The 11,620-nt window shown below is 34.9% G+C and overlaps 1 protein-coding gene across 2 annotated transcripts; it reads left to right on the top strand.

Moving 5' to 3' along the window:
• Window positions 1-1,303: 1,303 nt before the first annotated feature.
• On the top strand, window positions 1,304-5,343 carry LOC107587568 (oxidative stress-responsive serine-rich protein 1-like). 2 transcript variants are annotated; one of them, XM_016275385.1, is made up of 4 exons: window positions 1,304-1,725; window positions 2,172-2,277; window positions 2,399-2,509; window positions 4,244-5,343. In XM_016275385.1, the coding sequence occupies exons 2-4, from the start codon at window positions 2,192-2,194 to the stop codon at window positions 4,944-4,946; spliced, it is 900 nt and encodes a 299-aa protein (XP_016130871.1). In that variant the 5' UTR covers window positions 1,304-1,725; window positions 2,172-2,191; the 3' UTR covers window positions 4,947-5,343. The 2 variants fall into 2 exon arrangements, with proteins under 2 accessions (XP_016130871.1, XP_016130870.1); XM_016275384.1 differs by lacking the exon at window positions 1,304-1,725 and having other exon boundaries at window positions 1,741-2,277.
• Window positions 5,344-11,620: the final 6,277 nt, after the last annotated feature.

Below are 11,620 nucleotides of genomic sequence, written 5' to 3'. Positions count from 1 at the left end.
AGAGGACGCCATTCAGCTGTGTGCAGCTAGTGTGCTTTGGGTTATAGAAAAGCAATGGCTGTTAGCAGAAAAAAATTTATACTATGGTCACGGTTTAGTGGTCAGGTACATTTTTACATAATAATAACAACAGGGAAAAAAACAGTATATCAATTGCTAATACTCACGTTTTTTTTATTTTTTCCGTCCCAAAAAAAAAAATATATATATTTTGATATCACTTCTTCGTGGTGATAAAGAACTTAGCTTTTTTATTAACACATATTTATAAAATAATAATAAGTACAATTTATATATTTTTATAGTTTTACAGATAATCCTTATAAATCCATTTTCTAATCGATAGGTATTTAGATTTTGTGTATGTATGTATATATATATATATATATATATATATATATAAAAAATTTTTTAAATATGTTTTGATTAGATAAAAGGAAAAATTGTATTTTCATACATTTTTTTAAACTTTTTGCGCCGCTGGCTGTATTTGTGAATGTTTAATACCCATTTTAAAAACGGGAGAAAAAGTTGGAATATTTTTTAAAGACATTTCCACGTTTTTTGCATGTTAGAAGCTGCTCAAATAAAGTAGGGAAATTATTTAAAATTCACCACATTATCACTTAATTTTGTTGTTAATACAACTTCCATCTTTAACTACTTTAAAGATAAATTAATTAGGTTTACATATATTATAAGCAGCAGGCTTTGGCACATTGTCTGAATCATCAACTGTTACTTTTCTCATCGGCGGTCAGGAAAGACCAATCAAAGTAGTTTGCGATTACTAAATAATGCTTGTTATTTAAATACTTGTATTTGAGTTGTAAAGCGGGTTTCCATTTGATTCCCAGATACCAAGGAGGTTGATATGCTTTAAATTCTTATGCTTTTTAGTGTACGAATGTCCAGTGAGATAAACGCGTGCAGATTTAGATGCGCCTCAAACATTATTTGTATGTGTAATAACAAATGCAAATGTACAGACTTAATATTGTAGGCATACAATTGCACATATAACTAGACCTGAAAAGCTCCAATTATTAATAGATACATAGATAGAATACAATAAAATATAATACATTCAAATATTACATCTGGACAAAATATATCGCATCCTTTAACAAAATAAATCTGCCATATGTCTTGTGCTTTATATATATATTTTTACATTTTACCTTATTTGTATAGTTGTATTTTGTATTTAATCTGTATTTATGTTATCTGTATGCACCCAAGGGTCTGAGAGTAACGCAATTTCAATTCTCTGTGTGTATGTGCTGTACATGTGGAAGAATTGACAATAAAGCAGACTTGACTTGACTTGACTAAATCAAGGCGCATCACGAGAAGCATGATCGTAATCTGGTGACGTTTGTGTGTACGTGTACTACGTCATCAAGATCTGCGTTGTTGCAGCGTCACTCTGAGTGGTTGAGTGTAAACAAGAGACTAGCGAGCGAAAGATCGAGAATATTGTGCATGATTTATTGATTTATTCTATTGTTTGTGAGAATTGACCGTACAGACGTAATATCTAGATCGCGTTATGCCCGTCGACAGCCTGTCATCGGGCGATTTAAAGCGAGTTTTCTCACAGATATCGTCTCTACACCCTGGCTGGCTAACGTTAGCCTGTTAGCTTTGTGAACACAGACCCTCACTACAGGAGAACCAAACTCCTGTATGTCCGGGATTTACACGGATTTGGGTCCTTAAGCCGTAAGTATATTTCTCTAACGGTCTTTTTTTGTTGCTCTGTGTTGGTCAGGCAAAGTAGACACCGAATGTAAACCGTGCTAACTGGCCTGACACAATGCTAAGCTTCATAATGACAAGTGTTCATGTGATCAGCGTTTCACAACATGAATCATAACTTGTCAACTAGTCCAATATGAATGATAAAGGACATTACAATGTTGAATTCTGCTAAATAAGTCAATATTTTATAACATGCTACTCAATTGGTTCTTTAATAACCTCTATGTAAAGGTTATTCTAAATGCTTGAATAAAGTTTGAGCCACTGCAGGCTTTCTTCATTTATTATATTCTTCTAATTGTTTGAAGCCTATGTTAATGGTTAAAAGTACCTGGCTGGGTTCAGATAAAGTTATTGAGTGTTATAATTGCTATAACTGGGTTTGCTCTCAATGGTTTTGGTTTCAGTTTTAAGGCTGTCTAACGTAATGGCTGCTGTGGAGAAAGTAGGCAAGGAGTGTGAGGAGGAGACACTTCAGACCGCTTTTAAGAAACTTCGTGTGGATGCTGAAAGGTTTGCCGTCTTTTGATTTTGTTTCAGCTAGTTTGTCTCACAAGTTAAATGGAGGCTCACTGTTTTGGCAGAGAGGGCTTTTTTTTGTGCTGTCCGGGTAATTGTGTATATTCCTTTCCAGTTCCACAACCACAGTCCGCGTCTCTGAGTCTTTGGCTTCCAGACTGGTTGCTCGAAGCGGCCCGGAAGGAGCCAAATCCAAGATGAGCTCCTCGAAAGATAACTGGCTTGGGTGAGGACTGCGTTAGGATTCTGACCTAGTTAACCCTTTAAACTCTGACTTGGGATATAATAGTCAGAAAATCTTCTCTTTTTTTTAATGGAACAGGTTATTTAACATTTTGGGGGAAATATTTTTTTTTATTTCAAGTTTACATATGTGTATTTTGTTGAGTATAATTGTTGATATGTTAGACCTTTATGGCTCATATAATAGGATATAGTAAGAATTCAGAGGAAAAAAACAGCTCAATTTCTTTCAAACCTAAACCCAAATTGAGCAAACACTTTTATGGCTCATTTAATATGATATAGTAAGAATTCAGAGGAAAATCAGCTCAATTTCTTTCAAATTGAGCAAAAACTTGCAATTTGGTGCAGTTGCTGATATTTATATGACCAGAAAGTAAGATGAAATTCAGATAGCTTGTAAATCAGTGAGATCTTTATAACAGTCTACTTACAGTTATCTCACAATAATATGTCTTAAAGGAGACATATTATGCCCATTTTACAATATGTAATATAAGTCTCTGGTGTCCCCAGAATGTATAAGTTTCAGCTCAAAATACTCCACAGATCATTTATTCTATCATTTTGAAAATGCCTATTTTGAATGGAAGCAGAAACACGCTGTTTTTCAGGCCTGTGTCTTTAAATGCAAATGAGCTGCTGCTCCCCGCCCCCTTTTCCAGAATAGAGCTGCGCCATTACAGCTCGGACCTGCTAAAATCATCTGTTTCGGTTCTGATTATCATGTTTATCGCGCTGAAATCATGCGTTTTAAACCATATGAGTTTAAACTTCTGATATACGGTTTTCTGAGCGCACACATTTGTCTCCTCTGAGGCTGGGACTGTAAACAGTGTTCTGTACTCATCTGTGCAGCCAAAGACAGAACACTTAGCATGTTCTGCTCAAACTTTCGCCATGGCATTAGAGCTGGGACACCGTTGTCGCTTGCGAAATCAAAGGAAGGCGCCGTGGGTGGAAACTTACAGATTAAGGGTCGGTAATATTATAATGAGATCCCTTTACCACGTCACCAAGGGAGCGAAATCAGATGCGCTCGTTTTTCTCAGAAGCTTTCAGAAAAAGGCTTCCCAAAACAAAGTTACTGGGTTAATCTTTTTCACGTTTCCTTGGTTGGTAGATGCACCGGGGACCTGATTATAGCACTTAAAACCTGGAAAAGTCAGATTTTCATGATAGGTCACCTTTAAGATATTTAAATGCTTAGTTTTATTATCAAAGTTCTGTAGTTTCAAAACATATAATATAATGCACTGCAATGGTGATTGAGAGATGAACAAATAAGTGTTCTTCATAAGCCTGATGATCATTTTTGTTGCTCATATTTGAACATGATTTTTAAAATAAATATATGTGTGGATAATCAAAGTTGTTTCAGTCCAGTACATTTTCACCTTGAAATATTACTAACAGTATAAAAGTTATTTTGTTTACTTTATAAAAATCGGTAAAGATTTCAAAGCAAAAGCAAAAACACATGAACCACAAGCTGAAGGTGGACAGTTTTACAATTACACTAAAAGGTCTTTTACCTGCTAAAAAAAGTTTGAACTATCAATCAGATGACAAAAGGCATGTAGTAGATTGTGTACAAGTTTTTCAGCAAAGTGTAGAGACCTTAAAAGTTTATGTATCAAATAGATTTTATAGGATTAAAACAATCACTCAAAGCTATATTTTATACTAATATTTTCACCTTTATTCTTTACTATAGATGCACAAGAAAGTCAACAAGAGGAGTTGTGAGAAGCCAGCGACGTCGACGATCAAAATCTCCGATCCTTCATCCTTCAAAGTTTACTTACTGCAGCAAAATGTCTCCCCCTCCTGGACAGCTCAAACACAAGACACCGCCAGAGCCCGACGACACCTGCGCCGTCAAGAACGAAGTAGCATTCTCAGCTCCGTGCTCCACTGTATTCGGTGTCGTCGGCTATGAAACCCACCTCCCTTCTCCAAAGGGTCAAGAATTGCCCCTCAGTCCCAGAATGCCCTCGGATGACGAGAGCGCTGCCGAAAACAGGCTCACTTTAGGATGTAGGCCGGGATCTCAGGAGGCGGGCAAAGGTAATGCTGTTCCGTCTGACTTTCAATCTCTGTCCAAGTTGCAGGAGGCCGGTCAGTGCCCGTGTGGGCAGCAGGAATGCCAGTGTCCCGGTTGGCAGGGGGTCGGGGTGTACTCATTCACCGGCCTTCGAGATGTGATCTCCGAATGCGAGCGGAAGCTTCCCAGCCTGCAGGACAGTTCGCCCAACAGCAGAACTTCCGCTGGGACGTCCAGCTCCCCTCGCTCTTGTTCCGAACAGGCCCGCGCCTATGTGGATGACATCACAATAGAGGACCTTTCTGGATACATGGAATATTACCTTTACATGCCCAAGAAGATGTCGCATATGGCTGAGATGATGTACACCTGAAAATTACATTTAATGAAGCAAATTAAAACAATTATAAAGATGGATATTGGGTACTTTAAAAAAAAAAAAAGGTTTATTTAAAAAATAAATAAATAAAAGCAATTCTACTTTATTGTCTGGATGTTCTTTCTCCAGAACATCCTGACTAAGAATCATGGGAGCATGACTCATTCTGTGATTTACTACTCTGTTTCCTTTGTTTTCGTTTGATTTCGTGATAACTGTTATGTTTGGTTTACATTTTAAAGTTGCCAAAAGTCTATCCCAGAGACCGCAGGTTTGATTTCACTGATATATGCGAACTTACACAATGCCAAGTAATGATTCTGTTCACCATGACAAGGATGTGATGTCATCTTATTTCTCAATAAAACAGCTTTTTGGGGATTGTTCATGACATTTGCTGTCTTGGACGTCTTGTTTTGCATCTTGCTGCTGCTTTAGTGGCCAAGTCACTAAGATGTTTTATTTCTACAGGAAATTAATAGTAAATTCATATATGTTATGTTTTAAGTCATAAAATAAATGGTTTGCTAATGGAACTTAAAGGAACACTCCACTTTTTTTGAAAATAGGCTCATTTTTCAACTTCCCTAGAGTTAAACAGTTGAATTTTACCGTTTTTTAATCCATACTTTTCATTTTCCGTCGGTCTTAGTACACGATGTAACTACAGAAGAGTCAAGTTTTAAATAGGAAAAATATCGAAATTCTTTGGTCATTTTTGAGCGAGATGCTAACGGTCTAATCAGATTCAATGATCTATGCTAAGCTACAGCTAAAAGTGCTACCGCCAGACCCGGAGATCGGCTGAATGGATTCGAAAACGGTAAAACTCAACTGTTTAACTCTAGGGGAGTTGGAAAATTAGCCTATTTTCAAAAAAAAGTGTAGTGTTCCTTTAAGTTGAAATAATTTCAGTACTTTACAATACTTGTTATTCAGTACTTTATAATACTACCATAAATGGCTGATGCATAGCTTTTTCAAGAAACATAAAAATAACATTATTATAACAATTGAAAGGACGTAATTTAAAAGTACTGTAGTGATACTTGCACATATTCATCATACAAATAACATGCATTTTTTATTTATTTTACCTGCCTATCTAAAGAAAGCTGTGTTACGTAAGGTAGGAGCTTCCTCTTTAAAAGAATGCATTTGTTCTGAATCATCAATAAACTGGAAAGAAGCATGACCTACCAATCCAGTGTTGTAACAAGTACTGCGTGATTGTGTAATCCTCGTGTTGCTGTAAACGGCCACTAGGGAGAAGCACTGCACCATTTATTCACTTCACTCCACATACTGAAGGCCTGCTTAAGTTTTATGTCGGAAAGCGAAGGAGTTATTTTAAAACTTTATTTCAGTCTCTTCTAGTAATGAAGCAATCAGCCACTAGAAGCCAAACAGAGATTTCAGATAGCAACAATAGTTGCATATTAATATATAATATAAAATAGCCTGTTCATCAGCAGCTGATTTTTGCTTATCATTTATGACAAGACAAAATGTTTAATAGAGATCTCATTTAACCACATAAAGAAATCTCAGTGCGACCCCAAAAATAATACAAACCACTGCAGAATATCCCAGAAACCAATTTTGTTTTTATTTTTAGATTTTAGGGTTGGAGTCTTGATCTTTGTGGTCTGGGCCTGGGTCTCAAAAGAAAAATCTTGTTGGCTTATACTCAGTCCGTTTCAGCATAATTATTAAAGAGACATTTCATTCATTTATTGTTCCTCCTTTACACATAATAACATTTTTGTGACATTTCATGTTCACACGTCTCTAACAGTCACGTATTTCAGATATGCATGTCTTAACCCTATAAAGCCTGACATATCTTTTCTGAAAATGAAACTTTATACAAAATATTTACAAAAAAAATGTTTGCACATGTGTTTTATGTTTTGTATCATATTTGATACGCCAAGCTTCTATGGCTCATATTATAGTATGATAACAAGGAGCTCAACCTCAATTTTATTGATTGTTATATAAACGAGATCTTAAGTATAACAGATCCTTACATGAAATATCAGTTGTATCTCCCAATAATGTCTTAGTAAGATGATATTTAAATGCTTAGTTTTATGATCAAACTATAGTTTCGAAGCATTTAATGCAATGCAATGCATTGATGATGAGAGATGAACAAATAAACGTTCTCCAGAAGCCTGATGATCAAAGTTGATACTCACATTTTAACATCATTTTTCTAAAAACTGATGTATGGATAATCAAGTAAACATTGCTTCAGTCCAGCACGTGTTCATCTTGAAATATTACTAACAACAGTAAGGTCATTGTTATGTATACTTATTAAAAATCAGTAAAGATTTCACAGCAACAAAAAACACGTGAAGCACATTTTTACAGTTACACAAAGTCCTTTTGCTTGCTAATAAACAAGAACTCTGAATCAGATGGCAGAAGGCATGAAGTAGATTATGCACAGCAGGTTTTTCAGCAAAGTTTTGATCTTGTTGATTATTTAGAGGCCCTAGAAATGTGCATATCAGAAATGATACAGTAGGCTTAATAAGTTGTGCTGCTGTCACTCACTGACTGGTTCCTGTAATGTGTCTGTGCTGGTTTTGTTCAGACTTGTCTCCTCACCTGCACTCCCCCTCACCCCCGTCCCCGTCCCTCCTGGCTTTGCTCTCTTTGTACACTGGAATGTTTGTACTTGAATCCTGGGTGCATTCAATCACGGACTCAGGAGAGGAACGCCACTGTTCTGTCCTGCTGGGGTTGCGTCTCCCTCGGGAGATTTTCTCCCCCTCTTTTTTCATGTAATATAAGATGTTATTTTTTAAAGTGGCTGCACAGATTGCCTGATGATGAGATTTTAACCAGTGATGGTTGAGGGTCATTTTAATGAGGCATCACTTTCCTATATGGCAGTAATATGGAAATATTCCATTGAAATGTGGGAAATAAATTAAAGGGTTTAAAAACATAAGCAGTAGTAACCATGATGCTTTTCACAGCAAGACCTACTAATAATGAAAAGAGACATTTTACAATGTTTAGATGGACTTTTTGACCCAAGCTACTTTTTCCCATGGTTTAGGATGGACGGTCATATGGAAGTGTTTAGGCATGGCTATAGAGGGATCCTGTCGCCACTCAACCCACAGCCACCCTCATAGGGCATGATCCTAGTAACTGGGGGTCAAAGGTCAGCAGGGCTGAGTGAGACTGGAAAGATCCAGATCTCAGCCCTTATGAAATGCTCTGATCAGTATGTATTTTCGCAAGGTTCAACCACTCAATGCTCAAATCCGTTTTTTGTTTTTGTTAGGTAGTTCATATGACATTTTTTTTTGTATTATATTTGTTATTTATATTTATTTATTTAATCTATTTATTTGCATTTTTAAAAACCCTACCCTGGCATGTTCCCTGGCAACATTAAAACGCATTATAAATTAACCATTTGCATTAGTAAACTAATTTTTGAGTGGTAATGGTTTCTGCACCAATTTTTTCCCCAGCGTATCTATTTTCTAAAAGCTAAATATTTCTTTTTTCTTTTTCACTAATCTGTAACATTTGGATGTACACTGTAAAAATTTGAAGTTGTAAATAAAAGGTTTTACAAGAAAACACTATTTCAGACTTTCGTCTTAAAAGCGTCTTGTTTAATTCCGTGTGTTAATTGCCATTTCTTTGTAAATAATTGTGAAATTTACTAGCATTTTTTAAGTGAAAATAGTTTCTACACCAAATTTTTTGATGTCACGTCATATTTGCAGCAAGTGTCACAATATTTGAAGACTGCAAAATATTTTTATTTAAAATATCTACACATTTTAATAAAATAAATGGACTTTTAACTGTCCCAGTTATGAAATTGTTCTTGTTTTAATTGTAACCTGATTGATTTACTAGATTAACAACCATTCAAAACACCCTAGCAACTGCTTAGCAATGCACTAAAACCCTTAGCAACCACACCAACCTGGCAACCAACCTTAACAGCCTGTTTATTCAATGTAAAAATGTACAAATCTAGTTGAACATGAGATTAAAAATCTAACGTAAAGTCTTTCAGATGTCTTTTTTTTCATTTTTAATAAACACGTTAACACAATGCCAACAGAACACTTACTCATCTATTTTGCACTATTTATTCATATTTACATTTATGCATTTAGCAGATGCTTTTATCCAAAGTGACTTAAAAATAAAAAAGTAGGGGGTTAGAAGGGTAATTTTTCTCATATTTACTGGTATACTCGATAATAAACATTACATTTTTTAAATTGCTGTCTAGTGTCTTTTAAAGTGCTTTCCATTTGTGCCATTTTAAATAAATTTTTAAAACTGCTTTATTTTTTTCTATATTAATTAGATGTATGAGCATATAAAATACAGATGAAAGCGCTCATGGACTTTGATCTCCAATCTAATGCATATTAAAAAGGTAAATCAACATTTTCTGTTCTAATTAACAGCAGTTCAGTTACAAATGAAAGTGCAGGCATTCATCTTTCTTATATGATCAAAGTTAAAGTAGCTCTGATTACCTTACCATCTAATGAGCTGTGTAACGTGAGAGGAATCATGTGAATCAACACAGTCTCTCAGTTCACTAACTGATGAGGTGAGTGATGCTTAGCAGAACATTGATTGCATCAAGCACTGAATCATGATCATCTGGATGACTGCGAGCTCAATGCTGGTAGATGGTGGCTCATTTTTAAGTGTCTAATTCCTTATCTATTCAAGTTCTTCCTGGTAGACCAAAAACATCTAGGTTACATAGCCTCAACTTTATCAAGATCAGAAACGCAAATTTGCCAAGACACCAAAGTTTTTAATATCAACTGAACACATTTCTCATCAAGTAGATGTATAGCTCTGTACTCTTATTGCATACATTTCTCTCATTTGCTTCTGTTAACCTCTGAGCAATAAATCATAACTCACACATCCACATTATGTTTCCAGACATGCTCACTAATAGCTGATTTCCCAATCAGAAATACTAGTTAATGTCTTGATAGCATATAAAGCATTAGTTTTTCAATGCATCAATGTATATTTTGAACACAGTTAAAGATGAGATTGCACTGTACAAAATAAAAGTCCTCTCTTACAGGCCACTTAGTCACAAATGTTAACATGCATTCAAAAACAGACTTGAAAAACAAAAAATTAAACTTCATTTGATATGAATAAAAAAACCACAAAGCAAAATTTTTATGTGGGAATGAAAATATTCTACTGATATATATATATATATACATACATATATATATATATATATATATATTCACTTTACTTTTAGTAATGTTGTGCTTGTAGTGTTGTATTAGTTTTTTTTTTACAAAATACAAAAAATTCAAATATACATAATTAGTGTATTAGATTCCTTTTTAACTTTAATTTATTTTTATTTTTATTTTAGTTTTAGTTATTTTACTTCAATTTATAATTTTATTTCAGTTTGTTGCCAAGGCCAATTTTATAATTTCTATTTTTCTAATTTTAATATAAGTTTTTCATCAAATATTATATATATATATATATATATATATATATAGAGAGAGAGAGAGAGAGAGAGAGAGAGAGAGAATTTCAGTTTTATTTAAATGAACATAAAAGTGAGTAATTAGTGTAAGTTTCAAGTAATAAGTAATAGTTTTAGTTTTAAATAACAATTACAACACTGCTCTCTACAACAAGCTGCATGAAATGAGTTAAGGTCAGAGGTTTGAAGTTAATGTGATGTTAGCTTTATCAAACACCACTAATGAAAGCAAGAAAAATGAAATGAAAAGCACCTAACATTAGTAATAGAGTAATATTAATAGAGCACCAGAAACTCGTTTTCCTTTTTAGTAAAACCACAGAGTGCACCTGCCGTCTGCTCACTAGCAAAAAGCAGAAGAGAAACTGACTCTATTACATGCTGACCTTTTGCCAAAAAAACCCAGATTCATTTGAATAATTGTGGGCACACAGAGAATTATATTGTGTCCTCATTAGAATCATGTGGCTTGTAAAATAGAGACACTCATTGTACAGTGAAATGTCACACCTGGCCGAGAGCAAAAACGCAGCAGGCAGAGAGACGTGTTAAGTGTCTATATTGTCTCCTGGGCATAAAAACACTCTGAAATGGTAAAATGATCCATGTCAGAGCTTTTTGTCTAACAAAGGCAGTTGCGGATAATTCTCCAGTGAAATGTAGAGTAGTATGACAAAAAAAACCTCTATTCATCCAAACTCCACACCCTGAAACACATACATGCACACGTACACTTCAGATTCACGAGTCATTGATTGTGTTTGATCCTTAAGAGCATTGCAGAACTAGATTTTTACATTAAATAAATAGTGTGTAGCGTTTACAGGTGTTGTGTGTGGTTGCCAGGGCGGTTGTTAAGGCATTCTGGGTTGTTGCTAGGTGATTGTTTTCTTGCCCATGCAAATTTTAGGATATTTTGTTCTCAATGACTTTGGTTCCTTCCTCCTTCAATGTAAATCTAAAGGTTTTTGCATCCTATTTTTGTAACTCTCACAACTTGGAAAAGTTGCACAAATCGAGCTGTAATTAAAATACGTACCACAAACGAAGCAGTCGTAGTTACACTGTCTGTAAAAAATGTTTTATGTTTTTGAAAGACATCTCTTCTGCTCATCAAGGCTGC

This window comes from Sinocyclocheilus grahami, unplaced genomic scaffold (genome assembly GCF_001515645.1).
Source record: "Sinocyclocheilus grahami isolate Dianchi unplaced genomic scaffold, SAMN03320097.WGS_v1.1 scaffold94.1, whole genome shotgun sequence".
Lineage (NCBI taxonomy): Eukaryota > Metazoa > Chordata > Actinopteri > Cypriniformes > Cyprinidae > Sinocyclocheilus > Sinocyclocheilus grahami.
The sequence above is the reverse complement of the archived record's forward strand: the minus strand, read 5'-3'. Positions and strand labels throughout refer to the sequence as shown.